Source organism: Crocodylus porosus, unplaced genomic scaffold (genome assembly GCF_001723895.1).
Source record: "Crocodylus porosus isolate Cpor-Errol unplaced genomic scaffold, CroPor_comp1, whole genome shotgun sequence".
In the NCBI taxonomy this organism is placed as follows: domain Eukaryota; kingdom Metazoa; phylum Chordata; order Crocodylia; family Crocodylidae; genus Crocodylus; species Crocodylus porosus.
The window spans coordinates 28,102,301-28,117,044 of NW_017728914.1; the positions used below are offsets into that span (position 1 = coordinate 28,102,301).

The 14,744-nt window shown below is 39.1% G+C and overlaps 1 protein-coding gene across 1 annotated transcript; it reads right to left on the reverse strand.

The window, feature by feature from the left end:
- Positions 1 to 263: 263 nt before the first annotated feature.
- Positions 264 to 14,415, reverse strand: CUNH5orf15 (chromosome unknown C5orf15 homolog). The gene is made up of 3 exons (XM_019535066.1): positions 14,281 to 14,415; positions 3,852 to 4,450; positions 264 to 2,369 (listed from the first exon to the last, which is right to left on the reverse strand). Exons 1-3 carry the CDS (start codon positions 14,381 to 14,383, stop codon positions 2,238 to 2,240), a joined length of 834 nt encoding a protein of 277 aa, XP_019390611.1. The 5' UTR covers positions 14,384 to 14,415; the 3' UTR covers positions 264 to 2,237.
- Positions 14,416 to 14,744: the final 329 nt, after the last annotated feature.

Sequence of the window (14,744 nt, forward strand, 5' to 3'; positions counted from 1 at the left end):
GTTCTCAGTATTTTGCAGCTTTACAATAACCCACCTGACTCAGTCTAATTGGTTATTCTTTCTTAAGCATACCCAGAAAAAGTTAGCCTCGTGCTACAGTGCAGTTGACATCCATGCTGCACAGGGAACAAATTATGAAAGTATAGAAGGCTTGAGTATCCTTCATAGGACTACTCTGAGAGGAATGGAAATAGGTGCTGAAAAGAATGAAGACTTGTTCCATCATACTATCCATAGTAAGAAGCAGCTCCTGCAATATTAAATAGTTGTAAGACAATTTTTTAATTGTTATGAGTTAGTTCATTGATTATTAAAACATAGTACAAGCTTTGTAAGGAGAGTTTCCCTCCTAAATCTTATCCATCAGGACATTTTGCCTTGTAAAACAACCCAAGGCGGAGAACTGAATTTCCGCAGCTTACATATGGAAAGCAAGTAAAATTACACCAATATGCAGTATTAATTTGTATACAACATATACAAAAACCACACAAAAATCGTGAAAAGGCTTTTACTTTTTTGCAGTTTAAATTTTGTTTTCCTATAAGCCTTGCTACCTACCCTATGTACCATTTAACAGAGGCTCAAATAGTATAGGGGACTTTGTGGAAATCCTCAAGTCACAGGGAATTTATCCATAATGATAAGGTTAGCAGGAATGTGAAAAGACTGTTTTCTATGTTTTGTTCATTCCCAAGCAAATTAATTCACCATTACAGTGAAAGAATGTGATTAAATACAAGCATATTTCAAATGATCAAATTATAATAAAACCACAAGCTTCTAGTCTTGTCATTTATTTTAAAAATCTTATTCAAAATATTAAATGATACAAGTCCAAGTAAGATAAAAATTACTGAGAAAACAGTTCAAATACCAGTATTTTTTGTGCTTTACTTTCTTGTGATTAAGAAGAAAGAAAGTATTTGACTGTAGGATTTAAAAGTTTAACTGCTTCACTCATTACATAATATCATGCCATCACAATTTTTCTCATGCTAACATCTGTAAAGTTTTGATAATTTTTCAAAACAATACATTAATGCTTGAATACCAAGTCATCCATTATGGTTCTGAGTCGCCATTATTTACACATTTATCAGTTCTAAAAATTAAAATCAAAATAATGTACAGATAGCAAAACTACGAAATTGTATACTTTACAACTCATGGAAAAAAACATAAATAGTGAAAGTACAAAAGACAAGGTAAAAAAACCTAGCATCCTAATAATTTGCTGTACACTAAATCAAACGTTAATTGAATGTGTAACAATTAAAGCAAGGTGCAGTGCTCTCCAAAAATTATGGCAGCTCCACATGCTTTTATTTTCTAGTCTGCTTTCCAGTTACCTGGGTCAAAATAACACCAAAATAAATTATTCTTACAGTCCCAGGGTCTCATATTTGCAATAAAAATTATGGTTTGTGGAGTAATGTCCTAAGCTGCTTTAAAATGTAAGGGAAAATGTGGACTAACAGTAAATCTATGTGTATTCATTTTATTAAAATTAAACTATGAGGCTTATTTTCAGTTTACTAGTTTTAGAAATTAAAAATAAAATATCTATAAATGTAATTAGAGAAAATCTTGGGCAATCAAGAAGTAATAATACCATCATACAAAACGGGAATTTCTAAAGAAATGTAAGCTTTACAGCTTCTAAAATAAAAAAAATATGCTTTGTACAGTTACTGTAAAATGCTTTACTGTAAGAAGCACCTGGAGAAGATATGAAGTTTGTCACATGAGCTAGTCTGGCATAGGTATGAAAAATCTGAGTTAGCCAAAAAATATTTAGATAAAAGTTTGCGGCACTAAGCAACTTATGCATGAAAAAGTTATAATTTTTTAGACTGTGTAATATAATATACCAGGATTTATAAGCCATACAAGTGATTAGCAGAGAGACCATTAATTTGATTCAGCAATGCCAAACTCACTAATTTATTGGACCTAAAAAATTTTGTACCTTATTTTTGAATTAGCACTATTAACACTGCTTCAGACAGAAAAGAAGATACACAACATAAAACTGAAAAAGGGCACTAGTTATTTAAATCTATTTTCTGTACATCTGATTTGAAACTTGACTTTTGACAAAGAAATAAATCCTTTGTCTTACAGGAGATTTAAATCTCAAAGCCATCCAGGTAAGAGAGCTGCTTATGGCAAATACCTGCACAATATTACATGAACAGGTAGGCAAAGTCAGCAAACCCAAAATTAATGTTTTTTTAAAAAATGTAATCATTGGTAATCTTCAGTGAAGGCATTGCTTCATTAACATTTTGATCTAAACGATGATATTCTACTGTTCTAGAACAAAGGCCATCACGCCATCTTCGACTCTGGACCAATAAAAAGATCTGAAAGAAAATGAAGCTAATTTAGAGAAGAATATAATGAAAACAAAACATTTTTGTCAGCTACCAAACAGCTGCATTTTAACCAGTCACCTGTGGTGCTACCCACCTTATTTTTGCTAGCACTGTGAATTTTAGCATACTGTACTTTCCATTTGCTATTCCAGCAAACTCAACCACTGACATGCTGGACTCTGTCCACACCAAGACTTTTCAGCACCTCTTACAATCAAATACAAGTGCAGCTTCACAGATAGCAGAAACAGCAATGCATCAGCATTAACATATAGGTATTTAACATTAATGTCTGGGTTAGGTGACACGTTGATAAAAATACTTTAGTCTGATTTACACCGACACTTCACAATTGTAATTCCCACTGGAGCTACTGATTTTAGAAGAAAGGTGAGAGAAGTACTTAGAAATCTGTGTAGACAGATGCAATCCTAGAGACCCCCTGTTCCTACTCTCCAGTGATAGAAACAGGCAGTGGTGATAAGAGTTTGCAGCCCTGACAATTCAAACACTGGAAGTTTAGTCACAGACCTTGGAAGAAAGAATTACCCAAAAATTCGTAGACAGAAGACAAATAAGGCAAAATGTTTAGCAGCATATTTCAAAAGTAATGAAAGCCCTTCGGAAAAAAATGTTTTGTACTTTAGGCTTCTTTGGGATTATAAAGCACTACAGCAGAAATATTAGTTATAAGTTTGTTTCAGTCCCATCCAAACACAGGGCCAAATCTATTTTCCATGGAGATAAGGAGAAAGAGTGGAGAAATGAAACACAATCAAGCTTTTCAGGGCATTAATCAAAACAGTCTACAAATTTTAGTTCCAACTTCTCCAAGTCCTTTAACATTATCTGCAAATTCTGAAATAAGACAACACTAATAAAGCAACACCTGAGATCTATTTCTCCAGTCTACAGTCATTCTCCATTTAAAAATCACTGACATGCTTCATCACAGTTGCTAGAATTTCAAAGAATTCAACGTACTAACTTTAAAAGTTGTGGGAAAGGGTTAAATCCTAGGAATACCCCATTTAAATGGTCTTAAATTTCAAGTATCATCATAATTATCTCAAGAACACTCACTTAATTGAGGACTAAGTTTTCCTTAATGTAATGTTTATAATCCTGGACAGATTCAAATTTAGTACAATCACCTTCATGCAACTTTGCTTTGCTTGATATAATCACGTTCCATCAAGGATACTGCTGAACTGATTCATTACCGATGTTATCATTTAATTGATTTTTACAACCTAAACTGCCTGTAGTTTCAAATTCACTTTTCTTTATGCATATATAGAAACATATTAAGGATCAGTGTAACATCATTACCAAATGCTGCACAAATGTTTTTAGAAAAATTTTTTCTTTGCAGAACAAAATCAGTTTTTTCATCAAGAACTTTGAAATGTTAGAGCAAAAATATTTTGAAACAACAAGGTATACTGTCTCTTTTACCAACACACCTACCTTTCTCTTATTGTGATACGAGATATAAACAACAGCTACTACAAAGGCAACTATAACGAGGTGGAAAAAGAAATGGCTGTCTTCTTCTTCCAGTTCTGTTACAGAGGAGTCCTTTATCTTGTCTTCAAGGGATTTCACATCCTCATTATAAATGTTAATGGTATCAGAGTCGTCATCTTCTGGCAAGTCTATAAGGTCTGAATTGAATCTAGAATTGGATGTCATCTCATATGCATTATAGTCTTCACCATCATCAGGCTCAATAATTTCTTTTACCAATGGTGGAGAACTATTCAGTGTATCTTTGAAATCTGTTATAAGATCATCTTCATCAATTTTTGTATCTTCAGAAGCATCAACATCCATTTGCAAGATGGGACTAACAGTTGTAGAATGGGCAGTAGCAGATGTAGCTAAGTCGTCCTTCCCCACAGTTGGTTTAAGCGTGACAACAGAAAGATTTCTAAGAGTTCCTGAGGGCAACTCTTTATTTGGTATCGTTGTCACATTTTGTAGACTGGATGTTGGCATCTCAGATTTAGTAACTATTTCACTGGAAGTAACGTTTTTCTCAGACTGCTCCACGTCTTGTGCTGTACCTGGGGAAGGGGAAAGCCATTATACTCAACCTCTATATTTTTCTGTACAACACGTACACACCCACACACAGCCCAAGTAAGACTTTTGATGTATTTTAGAACAAAGAAATGCTACTGGGGTAGGCCCATCCGAGCACAAACACATTCTGGAGGGTAAAGCTGCCGTACCTAAATCCATACTGTAGAACTTAAAATGAAGAGGATTCCTGCTCCACTCATGTAAGTGTCAGAACATATACAGCACCACAAGCTATGCAACAAATATGATAAATTGTTTCAGGTAAGCGATATCTAAATTTTGTTTGCTAAGTTTTTTTACAGTGGTAAAAAATCTCATTAAAAATAAAAAATACTGTATTGATTTCAAAATGCCTGGACAGCTAACCATGTTTACTCATGCACTGCATGCCCCTTTCCACAAAAAAGCCCTCCAAAATTAGAGTACATATATTAAGCAAGGAAACTGATTTCCATGATAGAGTGGAGGCATGAGGATGTTAGAATGGGTGCTGGGCCCAAGCTGGGCTCCTGGGCACTCAGCTTCTGAAGCTTTAACTCTGTTACAACCTCTGCCAAATCGACAGCAGCTTTTGGATAAGCAGCCAAAAATAACATGGCAAGTTCAAACTGCCTTATCTTAATCAGTACGTATACCTGTTAGCAAAAGACAATAGATGCAAAACCCAGAAACTTAAAAAGCTTGCCTGAATATCAAACTGTTCTCTTTCCTTCTGAAATAGCATGAATTAGAACTACTGCTATTAGGCTCCTATACATGTGCAGGGAGGCTGCTCCCATGTGCTACAATTACAGGGCATTGCAGCAGGCCTGATTAATCAAGTCTTCTGGAGCATGGTAATTACTGCACTCCAGCAGACTCCAGTGTCATGTGTATCAGTATCCCCACGCTGAAAAACAGCAGCGCTTTAAACTAAAGCTCACTCAACAAGATTTAGTTCAAAGCACCCCACTGCCATTTTTCAGTGCAGGCATGCTGATATATGTGACGCTCTGGGTGCTTTTAATTAAAGTGCCCCTTCCTGCCTCCCAGAGCACATCTATAAATGTTCATTGTCATTAAACTTTGACTTACCTTGTTTCCAACTGACACATCATTAAAGGTGAAATGCAAAAAGTGTATTCACATAGGTGTCAGTTAGTAACCCACACAAATTAGAGGCGCTGCCTTGCCAAACTGTCCTGAAAGACACTTACAGTCTTTGAAGACCCCAAGGTTGACATCAATACTTAAAAACAAAACCTGGAAAGGCTCTTAGTGTTCCATTCCCACCTCACCTCGGGGCCAGGAAAGTTGCTACTCAAATTACAACTGCAATCTGAAATGTTATTCTTCAGGATCTCCAAGTCTGCTAAGTTCAGGGGTAGGAGGCATGCAATTGTATAAAGCTATGTGAAGTTCACAAAACCAGTAAGATACTTTTCTAAATCAAAAGAAGCAAAATGGACACTATTTGCCTTTACTCTTGGCCATTTTAAGTGTTATGCTTAAGCAACACAAGTAGGCAAGTTTGTGGATATATTAGCCTGTTTTCAAATTAACTAGCTACAGTGCAAATTATATAGTCCAGCTTGTCAATGTAAGCATTCTACATTTCTCCACTTGTAATCTCATATTATTATTGGAGATGAATGATGATGATGTTGTTCTTAGATCAGATAGGTAGAAGACAAGAAACAAGAAAAGACTGCCTATTCAACAATAAAACTGAAATTCACCCCACCCCACTCATTCCTGCTTCCCTGCCTATTACACAGGAAAGCAATCCTGGTTGCCCATACCCCATGAAGCATCTACTAAACTCTGAATGCTACTTACTATAGGGGTGCACAATTATTTTGGCTGGAGGGCCAATTAACAAGTGTTGATGAGCTGTCAAGGGCCACACACAAAATCTTCCAGAAGCTATTTTAACAAATTATAGATAAAAAATTGATCGAATACTACAAATCAAACACCTACTATAACGTACTTCAATTTCCAAAAATAATTTGGCCTGATTTACACTGTATTTTAGTAGTGTATATACAGGCACTTGCATAATGGCTCAAAATAAAGTCTTACACTTGTATATTGTGAGTGGGAGAGTCAGGGGAGGGAAAATGTTGGGGGCTGTCTGTTCACTAGGTCCCAGGAACTGGCCAGGATTAGAAGGGGGCATGAGGTACGTGCAACAGAGCTCACCTGGGCAGTTCAGGTGCAATCTGTACCCCCTCCTCCCTCCCTGCCCCCCATCCAGCCATGACTCTTCACATGAGGCCAAGCCCAGCCCACTCTCAACTGGGAGAGTTAGCAACACATCCCTGCCTGTGCAACCTGGACAGCCCCAATGCTCAGCTTCTTGCTGGAGCTGCTCCCAGTGCACCTGCAGCCTCCTGGGTACTGCTCAACTGCCCCTGCCTCCAGAGGCTCCGTCTCCTGACCTTGCTGCACCACTTCAGGCTGGGGTGGAGAAACCACAGCCAGGCAGCTCCTGCCTCAGTGCACAGAGCTCCATCTCTAGCACCCAAACACCTTCCACCTACTCTGCCTGCCCGCAGACAGCTACTCATTGCACCGGGCAGGCAGAGTGGGTAGAAGATGGTTGGGAGCTGAAGCTGAGCCTTGTGCTGGGCAGGAGCCATCCAGCTGGTGTGTCTGTGTTCGTCCATCCATTTCTGGGTATGGCGCCTGGCATGGCTTCCCTACACTGCCTGAAGCAGCACAGCAGAGGCAGGAGGAGGAGGAGAAGCGGCTAGAGGGAGGGGAAACCAAGCAGTACCTAGGCAGCTACAGCTGCACTAGGAAGAGCTCCACCAGGAAGCTGTGTGCACTGGTTGGGGTTCTCAACAGGTACGGGCAGGAGCACAGCGCAGGCTGCTCCGGGCAGCCACAGACAGGGCTCAGCCCCAAGAAGAGCACTATGGGGGCACCTGCAGGCCAGATGTAATCAATTGGTGGGCCATATTTTGCCCATGCCTGACTTGTGAATTTAGTAAAAACCAAACAAACAAAAAGAAAGTCTTTTACTAATCTTTTTTCCTGCCATTCATAGAAGAAAATACTAATCTTTATTAGTAGCTTTCAAGCAAGGAAAAACGTCCCTTGATTCACTTCAAAATGATTGGTTCTACTGAGCTTCCAGCTCCCACATCAATATTATTGGTGCAAAAATAAGGAAAAATGTGATTTTGAGAATCCTCTCTTATATCCTTTATGTCCCACAATCAAGAGATATATTTTTCTCCACTCTCCTAAGTGATTAGGGATATCAAGCAAGCTATGATTCAGATGGGTGTGTAGATGCTTTTCTCAGAATGATATCTTAAAATGTGGAATTTGTGTACGCCGACTGCAGATATCTATGGCATAACACTTGGAAACAAATATCAAGTTATGCCTCCTAGGCTCACTATTGAGAACAAATTTAAAGCAGCAAGGGGTTTTGATGATGCTATCTTTTATTTGACCAGCTGTAGAAGTGAGCGAGATGGTAAACAAGCTTTTGAGTAGGCAAACCCAAAAACCTGTCGACCATCTCACACAAGTCTACAGTTGATTCAGTGAAAGATATGACCAAAAAATTCTTTCTTCTCATGTATTTCCTGGACCATCGCTGCTACAATACCACTGTAACCTTACAACAACAAAAAATCCAAAGATGTTATAGAGCAGCAGGCTATGCAGTATGTCCAGCCTTTCCCTTCACATCAAACTCTGTTGCCGAGATTCATAACAGGGTAGACAAACTACGTAAGTGTTCTTGGCTGCTATGCTGAACACGTTTTTGGGGGGTTTTTTAACTGGCTTTATTTTCTCTTCCTTTCTGTTGCCTTTGACCCCGGTGTCAGGCTAATTAGGGGAGGGTACTTAAATATAATCTCAAACTAGAAAGTAAAGAGCAAATTTACTGAGTCTCTTTAAAAGAATCAATGGTCAGATGAAACTCTGTAAGGAAATAAGTAAATAAAAAATTTAAATACCAAAAGAAGAGCTGAGCCAAACGGAGGCCTTATAGCCTGTAATTTGCAACTATCCAACCTCCAGACTTCCAAAAGGGAAGAAAAACACAATGTTAAGACTGTCAGAACAAGAAGTGGGGCCATATTTTCACTGTTTGCCAACAGACCTAAAGATACACAAGGTTAACAAACATTTTAAAGGTAATTTAAAACTGACAGGAACAACCAACCAAAACCCCAAACTGATTTCCCTGCCCTTCCAAAACTGGTATATTTAAACTGAATAGTCAGTTCTCCATTAAGAATCCCGAAGTCCCAGGAAGATATGGTAAGCAGCCACTGAATTTGTGGTAACTATACTTTTTACCTCCCTCCCACTCTCCCAACCTGCTCAGTCATAAAAAAAAAAATGAAACTGCTACAGGAAAAAAATTTTGCTTTGTATGTTCCATGACTGTGGGTTAAAATTATTTCGTGTGATACATACTGACTGACAAAGTTACAGGAGAAAGGCAACATAATCAGACATCTAAGTATAAAGGAAACCAGTACAAGAATTACATTTCCAGATGGAATCTAATAACTTTTTCTCTTTCAGTTTGACTTTCAGCTATTTTATTATTCCATAATCATCTTTCATTAGTACCTGAAACAGGTTTACAAGGTAATATTAAAACCACACAGCATGTCATCTAACAAAGTAACATATTCCACTACAGTTATTCATGGCATATTTTTCCCCATTACTGATTATATTATTCAAGGTAAAATATATGCCATAAGGTTGACTGACTTATAAAGAGCTACTTCCTATTCCACATGACTTTGTTAAAACCCTTTTTAAAGGCTGCCACATCAAACTGATTTAAATTTATCACCACTGAATTTCTGGCAAACTATTATGACAAAACCCTGTCAAAATCCCTCGGTATGTTACAGTGATAACTTTTTGATGTTACAAAGAAGTGACACTGCAAACTTGCCACGTGTCCATAAAAAAATCAACTACAGGCAAATGTGTACAAAGCTCAACTGAGAATGCCACCTCTGCAGTCAGGCATCAAACATTCTTAAACCTAAATCAGGCACCTTGGCTTGGGATTCACATGTTAAGCAGGGCAGCGCCTAAGCTCACCAAAAAGAAATACAGAAAAGAGGGTGTCTTAAATACCAGCTCCCCCCAGACTTGGCATCTAACTCAGGGGGCTGTAAGTGGGAGCCTATGTGAGACTGAAAACTGCATAAAGACTTTATATACAGCTAACCATGTCATCCTTTTCTAAACTATAGCTGGAGAAAGAAGAGATAAGGCCACCGGCCTTTTGTATAAAAGTCTAGTGGTTACAGCTCTTTCCCTAGTTGGATTATAGGTCCTACTTCATCTGTTACTGACGACAGTAATTCAATCAAAATTGGGACTTTCTGGTAACCAATAATGAACAGTTTAATTAACAGGATCTTCCTGTTGGCTATTGCTTGGATTTCCCTCTTGATTTACACAATTACAAGAACACTTTGAAGATGCTGAGCTGAAGGGTATAAAAGAGGAACGCAGCAGCTAACAGGGTGCATTTCAAGAATAAAAATCACTCAGCTCAAGAACTATTACTGCACCCAGCAGATCTTCTGGCAAACAGATCCACACCATAAGCTGACAAGACCAAGGCTGCCTCTTAGCCTGTATTGATGAGATACTATCACTTTTACAGCTAAATATACTGGAATTTGCTTTTCTTTAAGGTCATTTAATAGTTTATAGCTGTAGTAAATAAAGCCTTTCTGTCATTTATTGAACAAGTTGTCATGTCAATCCTTTATGTACTAGTCCTGAATCCCATTTCATAACTCAACAGTGTTGAAGCAGTTTTGCAGAGAATTATACAAAAACAAGGTAGTGTTATATTTAGCAATCGCTAAACCAATTTATTTAGAGGGGAGACTACTGTTTCCTGCAAGGAAAGTCTTCAGAGTAGTGGGTCTAATCCTGAGGAAAAAAATGAAGATCATCCAACTACTCATTTTTGTGGCATGTTAACCTGCAGCTTCAAATATTAGGAAACTGCTTAAGAAATAATGCATATTTTACACATTCACTATGTACCCTAATATTAAAAAAAAATCCCAACAATCTGTCATGCTAAAATATATAGAAGCATATCTTTTAACACAGGGCCACTATTTAATAGTCTATTAAAAATACCGAAGGAGTTTCTTGGCATGCTGAAAAATTATGAAAGTTGGCACCTAATGTATCTAAGCACTTACAACCAGACACTTGTGTCAAATTACTTCCAAGGAGAATATTATACAAATGTTAGTGAATCAAAGTTATTCATGAAGCCACGTACACTTACAAAGGATTGTAATGGGCTACTACTTGTTTATACAGTACACTGTTCCAAAATGAAATATAGGCTTTACCAATCCCGGGAGAGAAAGAAAGATTATAGGGTCTTTCAGCTCCTAAAATAACAGAAATATTAACTTTTTTTTTTAGTTTAACATTGGTCTTATTCATTAGCTATGAGGGAACTATTTATTTAAACTACTATCTTTGCTTCTCTTGGTGGAGTTTTATAATTTTCAATTTTGTCTCCATTAAATTAAGACCAAAACAATGATTCATTGATCAAATTAAGACAGAAAAAAATGCTTAGTTGATGCTACCCAAACAAGTCCTCCTAGATCCCAAGCTACAATTCTGCAAGCAAGTCTATGAATATCTAACTTCTACTGGCTAGCAAGATACCAAGAAAGAGATTCTCAATATGGACAATCATTCCTTATACGAATACCTCAAAAAACAAAGATTATATTTAAAATGCATCAGCAAGGATGAAGCCTTATTAATATTAATCTTCTTCCTTAACATGTAGATCAAATAATCAATCCTATGTTTTACTCCATCATAAAAAGCTTATAATGATAAATTCAGACTAGTCCTACGACTTCATTACAGTGAGTGATGTAGACAGTCAGAAAAGTCAGTTGCCCTGATGAACTATGAAAAGAAAGCCTTATTATATAGCAGAATTTTTTTCTGTAAGACAAAAATGTGTTTAAAATGCACAATGTCACATAAAGAATATGAAAATAGAGGCAACAGGATTTACTGTGTGATACATTTCTTTTCAGATTTATTTATATACCTTAAAAAAAAAAAAACTCTTCTGAACCTTTTTTTCAAGTAACATCTTCTTATTTCAAAGCATGATTTTCTCTCCATTTTTTTTTTTTAAAAGAGGTGGGGATGAAAGGGTAGGCTATAACTCTTCAGTCTCTGTAGCAGAAGTTACAAGTAACAATAACAGGCAAAAAAAAATGTAGACATAATTAAGCCAACACTGCTGCTGAAAGCAAACCATGTACCAGGATAACATGGGTTTGTTTTCTGAGCACAGAGAGATAATTCTAGACTACAGTCTCTAAAAGAGTTGCATACCACCAATAACATGCTGCATTTGACAATCTCTATTCACATACATAGTAATGAATATACATAATTTACTGGCAGCCTCTACGTGTGGATATGGTATTAAAAGTCAGAAGTAAAAACATTTCAGGATAGGAGTCATGTCTTTATACATATCTGCACAAAACACAAAGCAACACAGAATGAGGATCTAAATATAGAAGTGAATTCCATTACATTTTAATTAATTACTCCTGTACCACAAAAAAAAAAATCTCAAAAACAAATTTTCTATAAACTTGTCCTAATCTGCAACCTGGACACACACCCAAATAAAATGGGCTTATTTCACATGTGGAGGGAAAAAATCAGTAAAAGACTGCAAATATAAATCTTAAGGAAGCTAACTTTTTATGCTTAGCTTCCTTAAGATTTATAGCTGCAGTCAGTGGTCATGTGGTGAAAATTATGCAACCTCATCTGTCGTAATACACGTCTGAAATTCCTTTAAGTCATAGCTCAACTGGTGACAGTCAACCTTTCTGGCAGACATGCCACAAATTAGCCCTTGCACCCTCCCTGAGTGCCACTCCAGTGCCTCCTCTCCATCTGATTTATTGCTATACTCCCAACCCTGTGTTCCCTGCCTGATACCCTGCCCCATCTGCTGCTGTGCTACATCCCTCCCCTATCTACCATGCACAGAGGTTGTCCACGGTACTTGTGACACCCCTGCTGCAGATCACCCACCCCTGAGCTAAACTGGAATGTAGGGGGGAACAGAACTCAGCCTTTTGGACAGCTAATATCATTCCTTCATGTGGTCATAAACCTGACATATATACTGAAAGCAAGTGTTTTACCAGCAGTTTTGTTGAATGGTTACTATTATACAATATCAGGTATTTAACTTTGATTAAGCTGAAACAATCCCACTATTCATGAAGCAATTCAGTAAACACAAGTCTTTGCAAGCCTGAACTGGTTAAATCAAGAAACAAAAAGTGGCATAAAATTCCTAATGAACACATGCATCTTTAGGCTCATATACAACAAAAATCAGGTTTTATATGAGTGTATGTGTAGGTTGTAGCCATGTTGGTCTAAGGACAAAGGCAGACAAGGTTCTGATGGTGAATCTGATCTATTTATTAGACCAACTTGAAAGTCAGCCTAATAAAAGTTAAAGTTGGTCTAATAAAAGATAGATTCACCAACAGAACCCTGTCTGCTTTTATAAAAGGAAACGTAACCAAGAAAACCCTGATTAAGTGTCGAGCCAGAAAACATCTTTTTTTTCCCCTTCTGTGCTAATACAGATCACTGAATTGATGCCCCAAAATATCACTCCTTATAACCCAAGACAGCCAACATTTCAGCCTAAGGCTTCCTTGAAAGATGGATTTTTTTTTTTTGTAGAATTAAAGATTTCCCGACAAAGGTATAACCAAGTTCCAACTAGAAGAAAAAAATACTTTACCTACTTCAAAGCATACAAAAAACTAGAACTCCTGGTCCCAAAATGATAGACCAACTTTTATTAGACCAACTGGGAAATCACAAGAAAACTGTCCCTTTCTACAAGCTTTTGGGATCAAAGTCCCTTTGCCAGGCTCTGGGGAAAGTATAGATGGTATAAGATGGTAAAAAATCCCTCTAGGTAGAAAATAAATTTCATTTTTCCACAGAGGGAGTTGAAGATGGGAGACTGTCCCTCTGGGTCCATGAGAGCATCTTACCTACTTCAACTAACTTGGTGATCTGAATGACCAAGGGCTTTCTTAAGCAACAGCAACCTTGAATCATGGAGTTCCTGAACCCAAATGATGGGTTTAGCCCTCTCAGCTGTATCTGTACAAGCCAGTGCCACTCAACATTTTTTGTACCGGGACCTATTTGTAAACAGAGAAGACCTGCCCCAACACAGCACCCCTCGCTCCCCGCAAAGGTCGCCAGCACTGTTCTAATCTATTCATCGTGTGATGTAATGACATTCATCACTGTGTCAGGAAGGCAAATGCACACGACTATCACCTTCTAAAAACTCACTAGGACAACTGCATAAATCGGATTCAACATTTGATAACACTGCCGTGCTTCCCTCCTTGCCCATCCCTTTCACGTGAGTCCTTCGTTCGGGTGCTCTATGGTTTTGTCATTTTGGGGGCTTGCAAGTGTTTTTCTCCTTTCAAGGAGATCCCTTTTTTCAAGAGCACGGAAGTATTTTTCAAGTTGCCTTGCGACCCTTTCACAGAGTCGTGCGGCCCACCTCAGGGTTGAGAAATGCGGGTCTCGGCTACGGCTCAGGGAGGGCTTTGAGAAGGCCTCACAACAGGGCACGGGGGGAGAAGCAGAGAGGAGGCTGGGCGAGACCCCCTCCACCCCAAAGCCCTCAGCGATACCCCCGTCCTGCTGCCGGAGTGGGTCGAGCCCTCCCCGGGCCCCGCCCCGCACTCACTGTTGCCCGCGTGGACGCAGGCCGGGCCGAGGAACAGCAGCAGCAGGGCCCAGGCCGGCGGCAGCACGTCCCTCAGAGCTCTCCCCTTCCAGGTGGCGGCCATCTTGGCGGGCTCGGCACACTGACGTGGCTGCGGCCCCGCCTCCCGCCCCGTTGCTGGGTGACGACGCTCCCCGGCGGCATGACGCAGTTCCCGCTGCTGGCGAAGCGGGGCGGGAGAGCGCGTGCGCAGAGGGAGGGGCTTGGCGCCCGCTGCCGGCGGACTGGGACATGCGCAGAGAGGAGCGGAGAACATGGGGAGTGCGTGTGCGCATGCGCGAGCACACACGTGAGCGCCTGCTGGCAGGGCTGGAGCGTACGCTCGTCAAACCGAGGTCCTGCCCGCGTCAATGAATCAAATTGCAAGGGCTCCTGGGGGACAGGACCTTGTATGGGACCCGCTGCCTGGTGGGGCTAGAGCCAGA